This window comes from Cygnus olor, chromosome 7, assembly GCF_009769625.2.
Source record: "Cygnus olor isolate bCygOlo1 chromosome 7, bCygOlo1.pri.v2, whole genome shotgun sequence".
Taxonomy (NCBI): Eukaryota; Metazoa; Chordata; class Aves; order Anseriformes; family Anatidae; genus Cygnus; species Cygnus olor.
In genome coordinates this window covers 35,510,070-35,534,552 of record NC_049175.1, presented here as the reverse complement: position 1 = coordinate 35,534,552, position 24,483 = coordinate 35,510,070, and the positions used below count along the sequence as shown (strand labels likewise).

The 24,483-nt window shown below is 40.5% G+C and overlaps 1 protein-coding gene across 4 annotated transcripts in view; it reads right to left on the bottom strand.

The window, feature by feature from the left end:
• Positions 1-24,483, bottom strand: part of DOCK1 (dedicator of cytokinesis 1) — a 283,861-nt gene that overhangs the window by 111,157 nt on the left and 148,221 nt on the right. For all 4 annotated transcript variants that reach the window (XM_040563057.1, XM_040563059.1, XM_040563058.1 and 1 more), the window contains exons 28-29: positions 15,278-15,379; positions 8,482-8,576 (exon numbers count right to left, since the gene is read on the bottom strand). In XM_040563057.1, the coding sequence (XP_040418991.1) occupies positions 8,482-8,576; positions 15,278-15,379 (197 nt within the window). The remainder of the gene's footprint in view (positions 1-8,481; positions 8,577-15,277; positions 15,380-24,483) is intronic.

The following is a 24,483-nucleotide window of genomic DNA, read 5'->3' as shown; positions in this document are numbered from 1 at the left end:
GAGTTCAGAGTATCTCCCCACCTAATCCCACCCTTTAAAAATAATTTACTTTTAAGTATGTTTTTTGTTTTGCTGTGTTTGTTTGTTTTTCTGCTCAGAGAGTGATTCAAATCCTGTGGGTGCTCCCAAGGAACTTGGTGATCCAGGGACAGAGACTGCTCTGGCACCAAGGCTGAACAGGAGCAGCCGGACAGCGCAGGGTAACGCAGTGAGGTGCATGGCCCCAAGGCTTCATGAAATGAGAAGGGAATATCCATATGCAGCTTCATTGCAAACCCTCGTGGTGGTACAATAACGTGCATTCGAAGGTTCATGATCTCACCTCCCCCAGCTTCACCTACAGCTAAAACTTAAAACTAAAATTAAAGGAACTCTTCCACTGAAGGATCCGAATTAAATGAAATCTGCCAGGGGGTTCTTTTACTCCTGAAACCAGACCAAAAAAGTATGTAATGAAATATTATTATCCGCTATTCAGTGCGGCACATATTGAATTCTTCTTGAACTGAACCGTTTGATAACTAAAGACATTATGAAAACCAAACTGATAAATGTATTGTTTGGTAGAATAGGCTTATGAGTACAATTGTCAGGAAGAATTTGAATGTCAAACCCAGTTTAGAATCTGGGAAGGACATAATATACAAATCATTCTTATGCATTTGAAATTAATTTGGCAGCACTTCTTCAGATCTCAATTAGACTCTTACCAGAGAATTGTCACGATGCACAGTCTAATAGCCACTTGTAGCTTTCTTTCAAAACAGTAGATTAGCTCCAGGAGTTCTTAACACCGCATATATGCGAGTCAGTTAAAAGTAGGTGCAAGCATACAAAATAATTAGTATCTCGTTAAAAGCAAAAAAGCCCATGGACATCTACAGCATACTCTGGATAACGATTCCAGAACTGAGGAAGAAACCACCCATTTGTGATGTTAGCTTGCTTTTGGTTTTTGTAACCGCTAAGCAAAGCTACTACTTGCGCTGGGTTGCAGATAGCTGCAATGCCCTATTTTTCTTTTTAAAAATCACATTTCTGAGCCACTTCTGGAAACGACAAACTGTGAGGTGCCTCTCAATTGCTCATTATCTTTTGCAGAACAAATATTTAAGAGTTGATAAAATATATCAAGGAAGATGACCAGCAGTGCAAACTTTTGGCTTAGCAGCTATCCCGCAGTGAAGCCCCATGCGATGTCTTTTATGTGCAAAGCCACAACAGTCGCGTGTGAGCCTGCTGGACGAAACATTATTCTAAATTCAAATATCTCTTTAAACTTCTGAAGCTTCCTAAGATGCACGTAGTATTCAAAATGTCTTGAAGGAGTTTAAATCTGCCGCCAGCCCAAGGAGGACAGCCAGTTAATGAACTGGAGGGTTTCCAGGTCTAAACCCTGCTGCTTAAAACTTTGCAAGGAGCCAAAAATAGCAAGGCCTTGGAACAGAAATATATATATATATATATATATATATATATATATATATATATATCAACTTACCCCCCTTCATATATGAAACTTCAGCTCAAAACACTAGCAATTAGGATCTATTCTCCCTTTTTTTCTAGCTGAGGAAGAGATCTTCCCCAACACACAATTCCTGCCTTTACAGTTGCTCTAATTTTCTCATAACAAATAAAAGGTTGAAATGCCACGGAATACATCAGGAATATTTTCAGAAGACATTACCTACTACTGAACAGTGAACATCTGCATATTAGTCTAATGCTCCCCAGTGATATTTCTGAAGCAAGCGCTGAAAAAGGATCGTTCTTTGCCAGCAAGACTGGAGGTGCACCTCACTTGCGCTTCAGGGTGAAATACGTTCCCAGCAGCCTTCGTCTGGTTTTAAAGAGGCGGCACGTGACACAAATCTATGCTCCCAGGAGGACAGCAAATCCCACGCACACTTTAGGGACAGAAAAGAGGTTTGTAAAGGGAAGCATAACAACAAACCACAGAGTAAACAGTCGCAGTGGATGCACGACACAGTCACGCAGCCCGAGCCCACCTTCCTAGCTGCAGGATGTCTCTGTCGATAAGCACACGAGTGGCTCCAAACACACGAAACCCATCATTTAGGCTATACAATAACATTTAAAATGGTAACTATTTTAGTACTGGAAATCATTAGTCCACCTCTAGACCCCAGAAGCCAGGTACGTAATTTCTAACTCAGAACAGCCTGGGTGAAGTAACCTGCCCTGGAGGATGTTCCCACTGTGGAAACCACCGAGCGAAGAGCCCCTGCTGAAGCATATTCCTTCAAGGAATCTCAGCCTTTTCAGCAAAGGAAAAAGCCTCTGTTATTTTAAAACTAGCCAAGTACATTCATTTCATTCCCAGGCCCAGTTAATTTGACAGGTACAACACTAAACCAAAAATCCTGCAAGGTCTTTGCTGAAAAGGTCAGTGCGTTATGCAACCAGGTTTTATGGACAACAAGAAATGCCCTCCGCATGCAGAAACAAATCTGCAGTATCTTCATAGCATTTATCCATGTGCACTCGTCTATTTCATTTATAAATGAAGAACGAATTTCTGGGCACACGCACTAGTTCTGAAAACCGGATCCTGAAAAAGCGACATGCATTGAAAGATGTTATCCTCTATCTATACGTTGCCAGTAGTGGTTTTTTGCTACACAGAGAAATATTTACCAGCAAAGAAAACAACAAAATTGCTCACATTCGAATGCTTATTTCATTGCATCCCTAAATAAAATTATTTACTTGTTCAAGTTGCGGGTCTGAACTCTTAAACTTTCTAAGTAAGTGAGCAGAGATCAATATACAAAGTATATGAATAGTCAGGAAAACAGTGCCAAATCCTTTTTGTTGGAGTTTTTCCAACTCTTCAGACTCTTCTTAAAAAAAATGTATCCCGTCTCTTCTTAAAATATAATTGCATTTCAAGCACTGCCTTCATCACAATACCCTATCTGAAAATGTAAAACAGTTACCATATTCCACAATAACAAATACTGAGTAAATACTTTAATGATCCATGCCCCAGATACAAGTGCAATCTTTCACATCATGCCTACTAATAATCGCTATGAATATTGTATTAGTCCAGGTTTGAACTGTATATATGCAGGTTTTCAGAAAATGAAGGAAGTTTCACAAGTTTTTTTGGTGCTTCCTCCTCCTCCTACCCCGTGTCTGATACAAATCTGGCCTTTTTTCTTTTTTTTTTTGTAGCTTTCTGTCCAGAATCTTTGGACTCTTTCCCCCTGTTGAGACTCCAACTCCACCCATCAGCAGTTTGACGCAGATTTTAAATGCAGGCTTTTTCCCTTGCACCTCATCTGACGGATGCAACTTGACTGGCCGATTACGTAAGAACTAAGAGCTTATTTTCATACAGTTTTTAAAAACCATGGATGTTTTAGCTTCTATATGCCTTTATAAAGCACAGCCGATTACAGCATGACTTCAATAATTAAGCATAACTTCAATAACCTAAAAAGTACTTTTATTTTGGCTTTGGGTTACTTGTCAGTAGGAATAACTCTCAGGCGACTGCAGCCTGTACTAGACATCAAGGTTCACAGTTGCACAAAACTTTCCTCGGTCCATAAGCAGCCCAGGGCTTGCCCACTGCTGATGGACAGTCACCTACACAGCTGAAGTTCCTTCTGAAGTCACCGCAGAGATCTGCCAGGTACTGCTATGACAACCACGTAGCAGAGCAGCCTACATCTCCCTGCGAGTTCCCAAAATAAACGTGCATCGCAATCCACTCCAGCAGCAGGAAAAAGGTACGTGTTTATCAGACAGATCTCCCCGATCGTCCTTCCTCCTCTTTCCAAGATTATTATTTATCAGGCAGAAATTAATTAAAATTCTGGATTAGGTTTTCAGGAGGAAACCCACCTCCACCCACCTGCAAAGCCAAGGCAGCACTGGAGGAGAGCAGGTAACAGCCTCCAGATTCCCTGGGCAATGCAAAACGTAATTCCTCTGGAAAAAAAGCATGTAGGCACTAGAAACCTCCTTCTCGCTGAGAAGCATCTTATCCCTTTTCCTCCGACTTCAAAAGGCAAAACAACCACGGATTTTATGTAAATGTGGACATTAGACACAAAAAATAGAACAGGAAACATCAAATTCATTTTTCATAGGCAACTCAGCTTCCAGAGGAACAGTTGCAGATGAAAGTAGCAGCTCGAAATTAATATATCATAAGGTCTACCAAAGGAACTGATCGTCTCAAACGCCAAAAGTAAGAGCAAAGATTAAATTATTTTCATTTACAAAAACGTAAAGAGGAACTGTTTATGTGTTCTGACTTATCTGTTTTAAGAGGAACCTAGTTTAAGTTGTCAGCTGCTGACAAAAGTTAAAATAATTTCTAAAACATTTCTGAATCATTTCTAAATATGATTTAGAGGGGAAAAATATAAGCAATATGAAATCCCTGTTGATGCTTTGACAAATGACTTTCTTCCCACTACTTGCAGATAAAACTACTGGAGTGCCTTTTTTTGCAGGACATCATGGAATGAAGAAGCTGCCTGAGAAGCTCTCCTAGTCCCCATCCTGACACAGAGGAAAAGCTCCCAACTCTTTGCAACTACTGAGCACAGCTGTCGACGCTCACTGCAGAGATGAAATATCGCAGTGGCTGCAGAGCAGGGCCAAATGTCACTATTCAGTATCCGGGGTCGGTACAAAGCAGCTATCATATAGCAGCTGTTGACAGAGCTGATAAAAATACTTTCTTTTAATCTGGTAGTATGATGCCTTTACCTTGATGGGAATAACTCCTCCTGAAAATATTAAAGCATATAAACCTTGCTGTAAATGTAATTAAAAGGTGTCCAAATATCTTAAATGGATGTATTAATAACTCCCAACAGCAATATTTAAACCAGCAAGTAGCAGTTTCTTTTAAAGTTACCTCAGCTCACTCTCATTTTTAGGTAATGCGATCATGAATACATTTAGTAGCTCGCTAACAGTTCACCATGTTTAAAAATTCTTGCTGGAAATTAAAGTTGCAATCGCAAAGTTCACCTCCAAGTTGCAGCTGAGAATCCACCAGCGAAGGCAGGCAGAGTGACAGGGCTCTGACAACTCTCTAGAGATCGTTTAGTCCGTTCCCCTTCTCCCCAAATCATAACCAGCAGCTTAACAGATGCTTGTCAAACTGTTTTTAAATACCTCTGCTGCTGGAGACTCTGCAACCGCCCTGAGCAATGCGTTGCAGCGCTCGCTGCTTGAGTATTTCCCCCAGCCTCAAACCCGAATGTGTCTTGCTGCGGTTTATGGCTGGAATTTCTTACATTCATAATTCCACATGGCTCTGAGAAGACTGTTCCCATCTGCTCTGCTGCAAGATTTTGTGTATCTGAAGAGCATTTGTGCTCTTCCAGCCCCTCTGCATTCTCTCTCCTTTAAATTGAACCAAAAGCAATGGCCATTTCAAGTCCATATGTGGATCACGACTTAATTAAATACCATTTGAATATTCTTTCCACCCACCCACCTCCATGTTATGCCCTACTATGCTATGACCTACTGCCACCCGGTCATCAATTTTTCTTTCCATCTCTGTTGCACGAATATTGTTGTTTACTGAACAACAGCAGCTGACCTGGAGCTCAATCTGACGATGAAAGGGAAAGCCACACTGTCACTTTGGAAGGTCTCTTCTCCCCTCCTCCAAAAACTCACGCTGCACGGCACCCGATGAAGCCCCGCTGGCACTACCACGTCTCGCCACGTCTGAGCAGCGGACACCAAACAAATGCCTCCTGGAACATCCTGGGGGGCACACCAAAGGACTGCAGTCCTTTACGAAATCAGTACCACTCAAAGCCTTTGACTCCTGATTAACAAGTTGTTTTGCTAGAACAATGGACGCTGCTATAAATTAAGTTACAGGCCTGTAAACAGAACATTAAGTGACATATCTAGGAATAAAAAAGCAACAATTATCTCATTAGATATTAATGTTTCTGTGCTCATTTCAGATAGGAGGTAACGTGGCACGACTACCTGTGTTGCTGAAGCAAAGGCCTGCTGAGGCCGGGAGGCAACCCTGGACATGGCCCAGCGCAGCCAGGGACGGGAAGGATGCAGCACTGAAGTTTGGAAGCACTGCACCACAGACGTAAGAACAAAGCAGGATGAGAGTAATTTATGTGACCGGGCACGCGTGTATTTCTGCACACAAGAGTCCTGTTAGGAAATACGGTTGAACAAAGAGTAGTACTACATGTTAAAGTGCTCAGAAGGCATCCCTTAGAAGGTGCTGCCGCTGCCTCCCCTCTTCTCTCCACACCAGCAGAGAGGGCCCGGAGGTCTGACTTCTACATGAGGTCAGTCCTTCAGTCCTTTGCCCTGTTTCCCGCTCCCAGACATACCTCACACAGAGAAACAACCGAGCTCAAAAACATTCTCGATATAATTAAAAATTAGTTCATTTCCTTTAGCTTGTGTCACAGAAATAATCTGCAGAAGTATTTTGTAAGAGGGACACGAAACGGCACGCTCCGAGCCAGTTCTACTGAGAGGAGCTTTAAAAAGACAGAACTTGGTCTTAATTTTTTCTCCTTTCCTTCAATAAAAGTTTATAGGTGTGAAAATAAATGGAGCAGATGGACAAAAAGGTATTTTACAACGCTGCTTCCTGTTTTTGGAAACCACATTAACTTCAACAGGAAAAATGAAAAGCACTCAAATCAATTCAGAAGCATTTACCAAATGAGCTGGTGTAATGAAAATGAACTTGTAAATTAGAGATGAACAGCCCCCTTAGCACTGCTGCGGATATTCATCGACACCAGAAAGCCTTGAAGAAAATGAAAAACAAACCAAACAAAACCCCAAATACCCTTTAAATACTACTCAAACATTATATGGGTACTGCAGTTACCCACGAAGAGAGGAAGAGGCGAGGATCATCACAACACATCCTGCTTCTGCTTTTCCAGGACTCACTGTTCAGCTCGGCAAAAAGACCAGACGGTACTCGAAGGATCAGGAAATCAAAGCCCCAAGCCTAACTGAGGGCATCACACCGCGTGTTATTCCAAATTTTCCAAGGGAGAAGCTGCCTGCTAAGGATCCCTTTGCGCTTTAAAGTAAAAACATGGGGGAGGGAAACGCTCTTTCTACACCTTTGCTTATACATTTCTGTGACTGTGATTCCACAGTTAAAATAAATAAATGAATAAATAAATGAAAATTGAGATCAGAACTGCACCAAATGAACACTAAGAAGTTATCTGGCAATACCGTGAAGGTAATTTGAGGAATACCCACCTTCATCAGATCTAGGGAAAGAGCCACTGCACCAGTTCAGCCCACAGTGCGCCCGGTTTACTGGCACTAGTGTCCAAGCAAAGACCTTCCTGCTCATGTTTCAACCACCCCCAGAACTAAGTGGAGCACAGAGGTGCTCTCCTTCCTGAAAGGATGCCAGGTAACATATGCTGCAAGGGTTTCCAAAGCACCTGCAACAAAATCCTCTGGATAGTTGGAGTTCTTGAAGCAAAACTGCTTTCAAAATTTTTTAAAAAAGAAAGAAACCCAGTGGGCTTCAGATCTTCCTCATCAAGCAATCTCAAAGGGTTCTTGGTTTTAAAACAGCAGGTGCTTTGCGAGCTACAGCCGCACAGGAGTCTGCATCCACAGCCCATGGATGTGATTCAAAAGATGGCTGCTTCTAACTCATGTTTACTAGGAAAGGATTTTATTAGGTGGTTAAGACAACTTCAGGAGCTGGGATTAAAATTATGGTGAATTTTTATAATGAAAGTAGTAAGTGTAGTACAGGATTTTATGTAGGTAAACACTGGCAACTTCACAGCCCTGGTAGCTACCAGTAAGCACATAAGAGATTTCTCCAGGCAACTAGTAAATAAAATGTTTTTCCTTATACTTTCATCACAGTACACATTAAAGCATTTTACGCTCTTAATGGATGTCACAAACATAAAATATTACATAAAGGCGTGTTCAGGAATGACAATGCTGCAATTATTGAGCAAAAAAACAGGGATTAGAAATATTACAGCTTGTCTCTTCATTACCAGGCTGATGGAATCTGGGTATAAATGCCCATTCAGTTCTGCCTTGTTAATACCACTGCAAACATTCCAGAATATAACTCCGTGTCAGCATACAGTAACCACTAGTTTTTGAGGTCATACGTGAAACATATCATTGATCTCCAAAGGAATAAATTCATTAGTATCAGATATGTATAGTTCCCTACTGAATCTGCAACCTGTTCCAAAATTTTGGCTCTCTGAATGACGTCACCCTTAATTTGGGGTGCCCCAAACGAGGCCCTTAAAACATCCTCCTGAAAAGGCAATTTTTAAATAATTATTTGCATCCCAGAAGGAAACGAAAAAACCCTAGCTGCCGCATTGTGCTTTACTGTTTCCAAGCAACACTGGTGTTTCAGATCAAACGTGAAACAGCCATCTCAGTAAGCCACAGTGCTTTTTCCTCTATACTTACTTATTCTGCATCATGTTCATTATAACCCAGTCGAAGGGATAGACGTTCTTCCCAATGAGATTCTTGAACATGATGAATGTTTCCATCAGAAAATCCTAAAACAAGAGAAAATATTTGGAAAAGACTGCTCTTATAGATCAAAAACCCACAAGTGATAGTGTCAGTTATTAATGACTAGATTCAAGAGGTGCTTTATTGTTCTGCTTCATAAAAAAGCCATTATTCATGTAAAATAAATTTTACTAAGTCATATTTCTATACGATGTATATAAATTCTGCAATGATTCCATTTAAGCTTTTCAGAAACGGTATCAATGGCAATCCTACATCGTGAAGGACTCACTGTATTACTCAGGAAGAAGCTATGAAAAGGAAGCTTTTGCTGAAAAAACATTTTCTTTTCTATACCGTAGGTGCATGCACCAAGTCTCTCTTTGTGCACGCAGACTGTATTGCAGCACACACGTAGCAACACATGCCTGGTATATACTTGACCTTTTTGGAGGTAAAAATTAGTTTAAAACATACGTAAAAAGCTAAAAAGAGTAAGGCGTTAATTTTAATCTTATAATTAGACTGAAAATACTCCCTGGCACCAGTTGCTGAGTTTCCCTTCTCTTCAAGTATATCTGGCTGAAATTTTCCCTTGCTGAAAACAAAATTATGCTTTTTGTTTTGTTTTGTTTTGAAGCCAGAGCTTGGAAATGGATTCAGGTGAGTGCTGCGGTGCACATTACCCACGACCTCGAGTAGCTGGTAACAGTGCTTCTGGTTTGGCCATCAAGAAGCTACGAGAGACTTTCTCCCTAAAGGGAACAGCAGTAATTGCTTCTGCAAGTGAAAATCTGACCCAGAACAAAGTTAATTTAGTAGCGCAAACCAATTTATTTCTACCCAGATATAAACAAACATCTCTTTGGAACAGAAACCTGATGTACTTTACAATGTAAATCATCTTCTACAATTTGGGCATCTATAATTGCTATCTAACAATTTAAGTGATATCAAATGTCCAGAGTAAGATAGAGAGAGGGGAAAAAAAGGAGCTTAATGCAAGCAGTCCTTGATTCACTTCACGCAGAGATAAAAATGAACTTTTATTCTCATCCAAGGTTAAAATACTTTTCCTTTGCTACAGCTCCTCAGTAACTGTATTAATATTGTCTATCTTTTAAAATGTCAAATGTCTACAAAAAAAATAAAAAAATTACATTCAGTGGGCTTCAAACTAAGGCTGTTTTTTATGTAACCTTTTCAGTGAGAAACAAATAAGAAGTTACTGCTCTTACACGGATTTCTTCATGTGCGAGAGCCAGCGTCTTTGCTAGATTTTATCTTAGGATTCGTTGTTCTTTTATAATATTTCTCCTGGCTAGAAATTCATCACTGGTGTGAAACAGAGAGATGCAGAGACCCTGAGGGCACAACATGGGGATCAGGAAGGGATGTGAGCCTCCCGGCTGCTCAGCTGGGCCCTGTGCACGGCGCAGGGTTTGCTGTGGGGCTGCACAAGCACCGGCCCAGGACCCAGGCTGAAGAGGGCCAACAGCAGCCACAAGACATGTTTTCCCCCCAAATCTACGACATTACTGAACTCACTCCCGTGTTCTTTTACCAAAACCACTCCGAACACAACAACATCCAAAAAGATGTTTTGACATTAACAGGACTGAGGTGAAATTTCCAAGCGCTTGTGGTTAATGAGATGTTACCGGTGCATAAGGCACAACCCAGCCCGGACACACACTCCACCAGCTCAGGAAAACGTGTCTTCATTTAGCAGATCAAACTTTACTGCTCATACTTCATGCATTTGCTGAGAGAGTTACATAATTCCTAGTAATCACATCGCATATTTTGCTGCCCAAGCACCGCACACAGTATTTATGCCATCTAAGTGCATGCTCCCTTCCTGTGGCATGCACTGGGTGATCTGCTTACTGATGGGGCTGCTTCACAGCTCAGCAACTGAGCATTTCAGTGGAAGTGGCACCATGGGAAGGGTCATCACCTATCCAAGAGAGAAGATCTGAGCTCACAGTGACTATTTTTCCTACTATTTTGTGACTACAGATGTATACTCACTTGGTTTCTTGCTGCAACCCCCACCTTATACTTTATTTGTTGCTGGTTTTGGCTGTTGAACCTCTGCATAATTTGCTGATCAAGCTGCATGTGACACTGGATGAAGTTTCCTTTTTTTTTTTTTTTTTGATGATTCACATTTGTCACTGACCTTAAACGTTGTCCTACACAGGGGCTGAACTACTTTGCTGATTCAGCCCTGCATTTTATCTACCGATATTCGCATTTTAATAGTCCTAGTTTCACCCGGGTACTTTAAATAATGCACTGTAGTAACTAATGTAATTAGTTAGTAAATTAGTTAGTAAAACTAATGTAAATTCATCAACTAAAAAGCTTCTGATGTTTACCTGTATTTTATGTACTCTCAATCCTGTTCTCTTTTTAATTTTATCTTTCTTATAAAAAAGTAAACGGTTTATATGGCATAACTTCTTACTAGGAGCAAAATCCAGCTTTCGCATGGGGAGTGGGAATGGACAGGGGAGCTATCAGTTCATGCTGTGTTGCAGTACAGCCTGTTTATTTTCAGTATACCTAGATTCAGAACAAATTATTCTGAACGTTTGAAAGATGATTGAAAAAATGTACTAAAGGAATAAGGGAACTCTCGATCTCTTGCCAACTGCTGATACAGATCCTGTTCACTGTCCCAAGGAAGCAACATTCACAATAGATGGGACCCCTTCACAATTCCCATCCAATTACAGAAAGAAACCAGAGCAAGCTCAGCCTTGTAACAGGGAAGGACATGACAGGCTTTTCAGCTGAACCCTCGCCAAGCTGCAGCGTGGAGGCTGTTCCCAGCCAGGCAGCTCTCCAGCCCCATGTGGGGACACTTCTGCTGCAGGGTCCCACCACCACGGGAACTCGAAGTCCTACACTCACACTACAACTCGAAGTCCTAGGAGTGAACCATTTTAAGGGGAAGGATGGAGGTGCACAAAATGGTGATCCTAAACATTATATGGAGCTCATCTTCCTACTCACTTCGCTGACCTCAGGACAATATCTCAAATGCCTTTAGGAGGAACATTTCTTAAAATATTCCACAGAGCAAAACATTAGACCTTGTTTTTGTCAACTAGTATCACAAGTTCCTCAAACAACCAAATATGAAGTCTACCAAGTAAAAAAGGGAGTGAAATCAGTTAGCTCCAGAAATAACCCCACTGATCGTGGATGATGTTTCATCTCAGGATGATAGTAGGCTTGACCATAACAAATTCCTCTTTGAAAAGAAACACCTTAATCCGAACAGCTTCTAAAATTGAACCTAAACAATATATTCTACAGGGAGAGATAAGACTGGTTTTATCACATTCCAGCTCATCTCTTCTAACATTTTAAGGCCAAGAAAGACCATTATAATAATCTAAAACTGACACCTACCTAACACAGGCCATAAAGTTTCATCTAGAAGTTCCAGCACCGAGCTTATAACTCCTGGTTAAGCATAAGCACATGCTGAAGAAAGATTTAAGGGTTTCAAATGGTGAGGAAGCAACTACAGCTTCACTTAAGTTCATCATTTAAAATGGAAAAAAAAATGAAGAAAACACGGTGCATTTCTGTTTGAATTTATCTAGTTTCAGTTTTAAATCACCACTTTCTTATGCCTCCGTGATTAGATGAAATACCCTGTCATAGGAGAGGCCGGTACCAGCTCTGTATGTAGGGACTTCAGTTTCAAATGAAATCAGTTTGGATCCAAACTCTCAAGAGAGGCAAAGAGCACTGGCAGAAGGCTCAAAAATGGTAGGACTAAAAAGAAATGGGGAAAATAAAAGCATTAAAAAGTTAAACTAAGAAGGGAGAAGGGCCTGCTTTCCACCCAAACCACACGATATCAGGTAATATATATAGTTCACTAGCATCCCACCACTGAAGACAGACAGAAAACAAAAGCGTTAAGAGGAACATGGGAAAATCTGAACCACAGCACCGACAGAGGTAAGGGAGGCAATGCTCCTGGGAGAGCAAGTAAACCCTCCTGTACTGAACAAGATGTGGGTTTTGAATTAACGCTGAAATGCCCTATAAGAATAAATACTTAAGAGAACTGTAACTCCCTATTTGCTACTCACTGAAAAGGTTATCTATCTTCTTTCAGACAGAGAAATTGGGTTGTATCTTCATCCTTTTGTCCTACGTGATGAGCGAATGGGGGTGGGTTTTTTTTTGTGTGTAAAAAAGGTAGCTTATTCCATGAGGTTTCTTTTTATTACAAGATTTACAATGTATTACCATTACACCTCCGACCTTCATTTATATTACTTACATTTTAAAGCCAATTTAAGATATTATTACTTACCATGAGCATACTACCTATTCAATGTTTTACCAGAATACTACGCACTTTAGTTTCCACTAACATGCATCATCATTTAATCAACAATATTATTAAAACATTTGAAAGATGCATTTTAAGTAAAGGTACAAGGACTATTAGACCAACTGACTAAGCTTGGATTAGCATATCTGCTCCTACAAACCACAGTCAGGTGGCGTAACAAGCAGAAAATAAGCAATCAAACAGTATATATGCTGATGGAAAATAAGATTTTAATAATATGGAATAAGCCCATCCACAAAACCCAAGAACACGCAGAACAGGATGAATATACAGGGAGTAAGGACAAAAGAAAAAAGTGATTCATCATGTATCCCAAAGCACTGCATAGCATATAAATCACTCTCTTAAAACAAGCAATTATAAATAGATCACTTGCCAAACTTCAAATGCATAAATACTACTCTCTTGTTTTCACCAAGAAAGATCTGACCCTAGAGAATCACCTCAGACAATTTACAAAAAAGTGACTTTTAAATAGACACTTTTAATTCCGTTAGAATAATCACAATTTCCTAACCAATTTTCTTTCTCTGCATTTTATCATTATGAGGTTAGAGAGCAAACTGCTTTTACCTTTTCCTTATAAAACCCTGTAATCAGTTTGCCTTTTCCAGAGCTATGTGGTTTGAACCACTTTAAAACTACAAAAATACTTGCCTTCGTTAACCAGGAGTGTTAACTCATGCTTTTCTACATGCTAAAAGCATGATTTCACCTAACCAGATACGTTTAGCTAGGGAATGCTTCACTGCTAGAGAACAAGTCATATGAGGAGAAGCTGAGGGAGCTGGGGTTGGTTAGCCCAGAGAAAAGGAGGCTCAAGGGAGAACTTTTCACTCTCTACAATTACCTTAAAGGAGGCTATAGCGGGGTGGGGATTGGGCCCTTCTCCCAAGCACCAAGTGATAAGATGAGGGGAAACGGCCTCCAGTCTCACCAGGAGAGGTTTATGTTGGATATTAGGAAAAATGTCTTCACTGAATGGGTTGTGCAGCACTGGAATAAGCTGCCCAGGGAAGTGGTTAAGTTGCCATCCCTGGAGGTCTTCAAGAAATGTGTATATTTAAGACTTAGAAGTAAGGTTTAGTGTTGGGCTTCAGTACTAGGTTAAAGGTTGGACTAGGTGATCCTAGAGGTCTTTTCCAACCTGAATTATTCCATGATTATTACTGGAAAACCAAGTGGGGAAAAAAAAACTATCCAAGGATGTGCTTCAAGAAGCCAAAAGCAACTGGGAAGCAACCATTTAATAATGTGATGCTCTTCTGCAGGTCTTTGCAGTTGGACTTTGTCTTCATTCTCCTGAATCAGCTTTGTACTTCACTCTTCCAGATCTGGTACAAATACATTGAGCAACAGAGGCTCTAGCACCTGATCTGAAAATTGGCACAGGGCAAAGAGCGCAAGTCTTGCAGAACAGAAGCAGAAGTAAAGAGAACAAAAATTAAAGACAAAAAGGAAAACTGGAAAGTCCAAACAAAGAAATTACACAAACAGAAGACCATGGGTTTTGTTCCATTGGGTACAGAAGGAAGAAAGGAATCTAAACAAAGGACACCCTGAAGATTAAAGCACAGATGAAAGCTGCCTGAAGTGCCTAACAGAATCCCCTGCAGCAGAGTGGGCAATGTAATACAGCTGATCAGACTTCAGGTCATCTGCTAATTGATGGATCTCAGCCAACAAGTTTGGTCGCTACTTTGCGGCATGCACTCGCCATATGGCAATGATAGTTTCAGGTCATTAGAGAGTTATCTCCTTAGCTATAAACTCCCTTCTATTATGCTCTAATTAAGTTGTGTTGTAGGATTAGTTAGACTACTGAACGACCACAAGAAGACAAATTTCAATTATTATTGCTTATTTAACAACTGAGAGCATCTTTAAGGTTAAAATGCTTTGTATAAATTTTAAAGCTAGCAGGTCTGCAAGTAAAAGCTATTTAAACAAATGAAGAAAATTGGGACATCTGGGAGATTTAACGCTGGAAGTTCTTTTCCTCAAGAAAGCTTTTTTTTCCCCCCTCTCTCCTTAAACAAAACAGATCTTTAGTAATGACTTGGAATTACTATTTCCTAATACTTTCTTTTAATTACCTTACATCTAATGTCTCAGAGCTTGCGTTGAAAATGCTGAACAGCTCCAGAGATGAGCTGCATTTCTGTGTGCGGCAGGAAGGTTAATTTGGTCCTTTGCAAATTCAGCAAATGTCACACTGCTTTATTAATTATTTTTAGATTACATTTGTAACTTTAAACATTTTGTCCACACTTCATAAGTATATTTTAAAAACAGGAAAAAAAAACAAACACAAACTAAGCTGTCTTGTGGAGAGATAAAAGACGTTACACTTACCACAACATCTGACCTCATCTTTCCAAAAGTCTTGATTAAATGAGCGTAGTGGTAGTCCTCCATTTGCCTTAAAATGGCAGTCATGCAGGCAACAAAACTTCCCTATGAAAAACAAAAATATAAACAGGTCAAGGATTTAAGATAGGGCAACATAATACTTGCTATCAAAACACGGTATTGTTAGAGAGCTCTACATAAGAAAGTTGATAGAATTCTATCGTTTAAATTCATCGATATGCAAAATTCTGTCAAGAAAACAAAAAAAATCTTGAAAAGTTTCGATATCCAATTTCATAGCTTTATCACCAACTTCACTGAAGATTTTGCAACATATTTTTTCATATAAAAATTGCTCAGGCATTAAAGGCTTTGAAAGGTAATAAACTACTGCTAAAAATATCACACAATATCAGTATTTGCATTTGGGAAGTCAATACTATGCTCAGGGAAGAAATCTCTCAAAATCATTATACTGAGCATCGCACCTAACCCCGAGTTTAAATTTATTGACTGGTATTTTCAGATACTGTGACGCTTGAATAAATAAATAAATAAACAAACTAAACCCAGTAAATTCCACGAAAACAGGGTAACAAACCTCCCTCTCTCAAACCACAGAAAACATAAGAAGTGACAAAGAAAGTTTAATCTTTCTTTCTGGCACATGAAAATATCACTCAGGCCTCAAAAGCATATTATTATGAAATACCCCTTCTATTGCTACTGGAAGCTCCAACCCCAAAGTGACATTTCTGCATGCTCATACTCCTTCTGTGACTATCTGCTAAAGACGTGTTGACTGGTTGTGGTAATAGCACCCACACCTCCTCTGATATTTAATGAAGGAAAAAAGAAAAAAAAAAGAGAGAATTATTCAAAAAATAAATGATTCTATATACGGCTTACTGAAATTGTAAATTCACCTTTCTGTGCTGTATTCAAGGTTATTCTATGTCACGCATAGCGTGACACAACATGCAGTAAATTTCTATTCTTTTTACGTACAGCACAGAGTTTTTATTGTTTAGCTTTAAGATCTTTATTATTTTCAGTTTAGAATATTTATTGCTGCATCAGGCCGAGTAATTGAGATCAAATGCAAAATGACATCAGGTTACCAGTGTGCATTAAAAGCCCTCCTATTTACCCTCCAACTCCCAAACTCCACAAAATAAGCACTCCTTCAATATGTTTTTCTCCTATGTAATGGGGTTTATAGCTAAACTCCTACAGAGCTGATCTTGTCCAGGCAGGAGCATTCATTTTTTTTACACTACGCAATCGTCTCTAAAGAGAGTTCTTAGGCATACGCAAATGATGAATCTGAAAGGGAAGGGCCACCTGATCCGCTGTTCCACTGCATCAAAAGAACTTTCTACAAAACTACAACGTGAACAGAAGCAGTGGCTGTATAGAAGATAATGGTTACTACTGTGAAATGTAAATAAGACTGGATCATCTCAAAAGAAAAAGGGAAGGCAAAACGATAATTGCCAAGACCGTGTATAACAGGCACTCTACAGAACAGACACCACGGAAGAGCCTACGCCTGCTGGAAGACTTTCAACAGCCCACTTTCAGGCCTATTTCCACTCATGATGCCATCAGTCAAAGCGATGCTCCACTGACATTTAACTGTTTTAAAAATTGGCTACTTAAGCCTTGACTCCAGGTGTAATTCAGTCCATCGCTTCTCCAAAGGTTCTGGGGATGGCTCCTAAAGGCTCGGGAGAGCTGAAGACAACCTCTCTTCTGCTCATGGTACCTTGGTATGGATGGCCACTCACTTAATGACCGTGCAGCATCCATTGCTTTGCAAACACATAAATGTGCATTTCCTTCACATAGCATTATCCACACGTTTCCATCTAGTCCTTTTCACGTAAACCACCAGTAAATGTCCAACCTCTGCTTCCTTCCAACTCTGTGGTTCCTATAACCACCTAATAGCTTTGATCAGAGTGCTGTTTATCTACCCTTTTGATGTGTAATTTAAGTTACTATACATGGCTGCAACAGCCAAAAGACGAATTTCATAGCTGAAGAAATCCTGATGGCAACTTTGCATATGAAAAAAAAGGGAAGCGAAGCACCCGTTAAACTTTCTGATGCACTTTAATATCCTCTTTAGCTACAGCAGGAGCTATACCTATCCATGGATGAATTTCACTGCCATTTCCTCCGTGCCTGTTGGTGACCCACTCCCCTCCATCAGGTAGAAGTGAGGACCACTGCTTGCAAACCCCAACTCCCTCTTGTGCCAACATCTCCGCCACTTGCCCAGGGATCACAACCCTTGCTGCTATGACCGTCCCAGTAAGCCAGGAAAGATGGCAAGTCACTGGCAAGAGAGCTAATTACATCCGAGTATCTTCCTAGTAAGCACAGGGAGATTGGAAAGGACACATGAAAGTTTAATGTCTCATAGTTCAACACACTGCGTCTACCGAACGCGTGAAAATGAAAATATGAAAGGTTGCTGAAAACCTTGAATGTTTGCTGGAGAAAAATAAATACAGAAATATAAACAAGCTTAGAATTGCAAATGAAGCACGAATGTGAGGAAATTCTGTAGCACAATTAAATGTTAGTTGAAAAAAGAAAAAACAACAAATCACAAACAACAACTACAGAAACTTGTCAAATATTGTAACGTCAGCTTAAGCTGAGCCCCCAAAGTGATTCCTACGTGAATGCTTTAGGGTCCTTGACAAGTTAATCAACATTATTTCCATTTCCCTGCATAAAACAATGCACCGTGCCCATCTTCTTAGTATTATCTTGATAACAAAAACCCTTTCCTTCTTTAACATCATATTGTCCCCTTAAGCCTCTGTTGCACTGCACACACACCTCTCTCCTCCAACATTCATCTTCAGATCCCCACCTGCTAAAGAGTGATTAAGGCCCTGCTGGTTAGGAAAATCTGTTTAATATTACAAAAAGTATACTACTAGTCTTCTGCTTACTTTTCATAATTGTCTTTGCACTTTGAGGTATCATTTGCAGCCAGCATGCTCTTAATTACAACACTAATAAAAATTTGTAATTATTTATAGGCAATATTTGTATTGCAGGTATTTTAATATGGCCTATTAACTATTTAGCATCAGCTAACAACATTATTAAATTTTAATCTTTAGTTGAGTTTTAGTCTTTAGTTGGATTCGGAGACCGTTGTTGTCTTCTGCAGCATGCCACGCCAAGCAATACGAAGAAAAAAAAAAGGGAAAAAAAACTAATTGTCTAAAAAAATCAAATTTCAATTTTAACTTTAGGAGTAATTGCAAACCGACATTTATACAGCAAGTACTGCAAGGGCAACATAGGGGCTTGCCATTGCCCCGTGCAATTATTAGCTATTTATTCACTGAAATAGTGTCAAGGCTTACACTGAAAACCCTTTTGCATCCTTCCTTACTAGCAAAGCGCAGAAGCAAACACTGGAAATGAAGTATTCGAGCAGAAGAAAAAAAAAACAAAAAAACAATAACAACAACAAAATCAACCAAAGAAGCTGATTCTTCTTCAGAAACTATGCATTATCATTCAGACAACACATTGTATATAAAACGACAATGTAATTCTGAAATGTAAACTTATTTCTAGTTCCTCTAAAATACAATTCCAAATGAAAAGTTGAAGATGTTCACGAATGCTCAAAAAGTACTTATTTTCTTAAATTATCTCTATAATAAAATAATAAACGTTCAAAGGGCCCTTTATTAGATATGGATAGGGAAATTTTAATATAAAATAACCCCCTCAAGTAATAGTAACGCTGAAGATTTTCAGAATGAGGAGAATTCCTTGCAGTAGAGACAACACATGCCAACGCGTTTTTCCTGCAGGGGTAAAACGTGATTTTAAATAGCCTTGTCCATGTTCTTCCAGGGAAATCTCTAAGTTGGAGATAGGAAACTCCTTATGTATAGTGAGAAAATCAAAGAGAAATCAAAACTAGTTAAGGGAGGTCTCATTATCATTTCCCTGTTACAATGAATCAGAGATCAAATTAAAGAAACATGTTAAAATATTTATATATATATTTTGCTACTTTTTTCCTTATATGGTTTAAGCAGCTAAAAGAAAAAATCAAGAAGGTTAAAATGAGCTTCTCACTAGGTTTTGGCTTTCACAACATTTTCACAGAATTTCCTTTGGTGAAAATGTGTGAAACCCCTCACATGCCAGTTTGCAGGGATGTACGAATGAAGTTTTCTCTTTGCTTACACGTACCATGTATACATTAACAGTAAGTAAATAAAAAATCAGTGGTTCACATTTCTAGAGCTGATGAATAAAACTGCCACCACTTCAAGACTCACAAGATAAAAATTTATCTTTTTTAGCTGAATTTAGCTTTTCAGTGACTGCTGCCAAGACTCTGGCTGCCACATAAAGCCGCATTATAGTTTCCTACCAACTATAAAACACCACAGGTCTGCGAACAAGTCCGGTCACTGAAGTAAAAGACCATTTTTTTTCTTATTGAAAAGATGCCACTTTTTATGGCGGAGGAGTCCCAATCTTTTGTCTGCAGTTTCGCCCCCTGTGGTGCACCCACGGGCTCTCAGGAGGAAGCAGCCCGGGCGCTGTGCGCAGGAGAGGCCGCAGAGGAGCTTATTTCCTGAGATACGTTTTTAGTGGACCAGAGCTCTTGAAATTGTTAAAAAATAGACTTTGGGGATGTAAAATAAATGTAACTTAGTTACGTTCTTCAGTTCATTGCTTCGTGTTTTTACCAAGAAGGCTAGTTTGAAAACCACGCAGAAAAGAAAAATACTCTAAACCACCCTAATGATGTACTCGTTTGGGAAGGGGGTTATTCTGGAAGGTGTTTGATTTGAGAAGGCTGGTTCAAAGCAACACTTCTGTGTTCAAAGACAGCCCAGGCCGGCAGTTCTCCTCGCAGCCGGAGAGGCCTGGGCAAGAGCTACCCCTGCAGCCTCCTGGCCCGGCCAGGCTGGCGGCTCCCCGTCTCACGGGGCCCCAGCGAGGACGAAACTCAGCCGGCACAAAAAATAACAAAACAACAAACCACCTGTGAATGCAGAGAAACCTCCTCGGCAAGAACAGCAAAAAGGATCCTCGCAGATCTAAACCCGAACGCGAGACCACGATAACTTAACTGGAATTCGTTTTGCAAGAGGCGTATTTATGAGACCCTTGATGATACGCACAATGAGAATACACACAAAACCTTCTTAGCTTCAAGGTGCCTTGCACTAACTTTGGTAGAAGGCAAACACAAAATTAATGAGATATTTTAACAACACCATTTATCATTTTTTTCTAAGGCTCTTTTTCAAAGAAGTCCATTTTAACCAAAAACGTTTCATTTTAAAAAGCTCTAAAGAGTCTCTATTAAATAGCATGCCCTTCAATTGAAATCACAGTGCTTAAGATTTCTGAAGGTCAGTCCATTTATTTTTGGTTTCCTAAAAGCAATTACCTTTCCTCACGCTATGTAACGAATTACTTCACTGAAAATCTAGAGAACTGCCCTCAAATCTGTTTCAGGTATTTTGCCTTATGCTGGTATTAATGCTAGTACAATACACAAAAACAGTATTTATGGGTATGGCCAACATTCAAGTCGGGTAAAAAAAAAAAAAGGAAAAGCCACAAAAAATCTGTTTATATGGAATTCAGCACACATACCACATTTAGTACAGGCTGTAACATCTATGCAAAGTGGTTCTGGGATCTAGAATTACTAATTTTTCATGTAACTATCGTTGTTCCACAGCAGCCAAAGCCCTGTGTACCACTCGTGTGGTATCAGGACACTCTGGGATGGCCAAGAAAAGAGACGCAGAACAAAAAGACACACCGTGACTGTACATCCGTCCCTGTTTGAGGAACAGCTTCCACCCAGCTCCACGTGCAGGAGCAACCTTTGGGTAAGGCTTCCAAGATGCTGTAGCTGAGGGAGCTGGGGTTGGTTAGCCCAGAGAAAAGGAGGCTCAAGGGAGAACTTTTCGCCCTCCACAATTACCTTAAAGAGGCTATAGCGAGGTGGGGATCGGGCTCTTCTCCCAAGCAGCAAGTGATAAGACGAGGAGAAATGGCCTCAAGTTGCACCAGGGAGGTTTAGGTTGGATATTAGAGAAATGTCTTTACTGAACGGGTTGGGTGGCATTGGAAGAGGCTGCCCAGAGAAGTGGTTGAGCCACCATCCCTGGAGGTCTTCAAGAAACGTGCAGATGTAGAACTTAGTAGCAAGGTTTAGTGTTGGACGTTAGTACTAGGTTAAAGGTTGGACTAGGTGATCCTAGAGGTCTTTTCCAAGCTGACTGGTTCTGTGTTTCTGTGATTCTGTGACAGCGCTGCAGAGAGTCCTGGTGAAATGTGTTGTTCTGGCCCTCGGCCTTGATAACTCAACCAACATGGGTGTAAGGGCATCTCTCGGGGGACTTGCCACTTGCAGTCTCTCAAGCCGACAGCATGGGGTGCACGCGCGTACACACCAACAGAAGGAGCAGTCATCTCCGGAGAGATTTAATGGGGCAATAAAAAGGTTCCTGACACCAATACGAACCTCAAACAAACTGTCTTCCTCACACCAGTGAGAGCCTTTCATCTTGTTTACTTTAGATTTCCCAACGCAGAATGATGTTAGGAAGCTAATTTAACTGTAATTATTATTATCGCCATCTGAAGTACTCTCAAAATGAAAGACATATCTGTTCTAGCACTCAGTGTTAGATAAATGGCAGGAGAAAAAAAAAAAAAAAGCCGAACTTTCTCTGAAGTCACCAAAAAGCTAAAATAAAACGGAGCCGGAGAACACAGCCGAGACGCAGACATGTGCACGAACACCACGGGATCGTGTCCTCTCCGCGTCCCATCCTCAGCATCCTCCATGCTGTGCCGTGGCTGCTCCTGGGGTGCCCAGAGCAGCCCTGAAGTTCAGCACGTAGCCGCACGCCGAGCCGAGGGGGCGTACTTCACGGTGCCACCTGCGCTGCTACGTCGGCACAGCTCCAAAGGTGACACGGGCACTCGGCACTGGACCACGGCAGGACCGGAGATGCTAACGAGATCTGAGAGGCGGCCTGGCCTCTTTCAGCCCAGCACGCTGCTGTCTGTAAAAGGATACTGTCAGGAGGGCAAAAACGAAATTTAGCAATGCACCAGCTTCCTTTTAGATCCTTCAGTCCTGTGGATGGAGCAGATAAATCCAAGCGGGAAGGGATTATGCAGTCAGGAGGAAAAAAAAACAAGAATTTCCAGACTTTTTGCACTGTAAGCTTATGGACCCCACACCACAAAATTTTACTTATGGCTAAAGACTTCTGTACACCACAATGTTAGCTAAGCAATCAGAATCAATTTTAGTTATCCAACACAATCGATGCTGAAAGCCACGGAAATAAACTACGATTAGGTTGACCAGATAAAGAAGTTGTGCAAACACAAGGGTAAGATAATTTAAGATGAAACAGGCATCCTATATTAAGAATTATTACACCACAGAAATGTCAGTAATTATGACAGCCTACAGGTACCATGGCTATTGTCCTGAAGCAAGCAAATCATGCCTCAGTAAGGTATCACTATGACTGATCATGGGAATACTATGGGAAGCCATCCTATTATCTTCTAAATGGACCCCCTCTTCATACAAGACAGGTGATCCTGCTTCACGAACATACTTCTAAAAGACACAGCCATTTTTAAGGCAAATTATTCTATTTTTGATGCTTCTCATTTGACTGTTGTGATATAAAATATTTAAGAACCGGTTTATTTAGGGGCTCGGAAAGCTTAAAAGAAAGATCAGAAATATATGCAATCAAAATTTAATTGATAGAAACATGCAGATTAGATAACCTTGGGTTAGAAAAGGAACTTGCAAGAAGAGGTCCCTGGGGAAGCTTTTGAATTTGTGAACCAGTTTCTGCCGTTGGTTCATATCCACATAAATCATCACGTCATGCCAGCGGGGCTGTCCTGATAGAAAAATTTCAGGACAGAACAAACAGCGGATATGGAAAGGAGGCTTTACGGGGAGGAGGTTTTCTGTGGAAGGCAGTCTCTTATGTTGAACTTTGTTCTCATCTTTTGGTCCATCAGAAGGTGATGTAGTCCTTGCAGACAGGAATTACGGCAGCTCTCATCAATGTTAAAATAAAGGCAGGGCTCTTTTTACATTTGTGTGGTGGGAAAATGAAAATTTCATTACCGTCAACTGTCATTCCCTCCTCCACAAGAGTAGGAAAACTGTTTCAATACAGAAAGATAGCTCTGCCGAAGTGGTCTGCTTCTTTATTACTGCTTTTCTAACTGAAGTTTAACTTTCCGTGATATTTCATAGTATAGTAGCAAAATTGGTATTATTCATACAAATCCACACGCCATTATGGTGAATAAGAGAAATACAATTTCAGGAGAGTTTGCATTTTAAGTTAGACTTTCTGTACCAATATTGACAGACAAGAGGAGCTCAAAAGATTAATATCTAGTAGTGGCAAATGGGGTTTCATGGAAGTGAAATTGCTCTTCTTTGCCTGCAGGAGTCTCTCATCTTACCTCTCTCTTCACTCGTAATTTGGCTCTCAAATCGCACCTGCACCTCTCCAGGACAGATGCAAAGACAGGGTCTGGAGGAGCCTGGTTCCTGCTAATACATCTTGCAACTGCCACTTGAAAGCTAGAGTATGATTCACCAGAGGAATTAGAAAAAGCACGATTTCCATTACAGAGCCCCAAGAGCAGCGCACAGACAGCAGAGGCAATCCACTCAGGGTGCAAGCAGGGCCCTGGCGGAGCTGTGAGCAAAGCTCTGCCGCCTGCCGAGCTGCCACCGCCGCACGCCCCAGACACGCTGGGCCAGCTTCCCCCCGGCAGGAATCCTCTCCTGGACACTTTTCTCTTTGTCATACCTATATGTAGGTTGTCTCTCATGCGGGCAATCTTACTTCATCTATAATTTCTTCAGCTTGTTATATTTTGCAAAATGCGTGCCAAGTTTGCCACCAGCAGAAGAAAAATTCAGAAGTAATTCCTTTCAGACAATGAAAAGCAAGAAGTTCAGATATAAATATTTTCCTACAGGCAGTGCTGGAGGCTGTCTACAGGTATTTACAGAAGCAGCCGTATCTATATTTCATAAGGATTCACTATCAAATAACAGAGAACAATTTAGCACTTTGCATCTAAGTAAGGCAGGAATCCAAGGAACAACAGCAGTTCAAGGA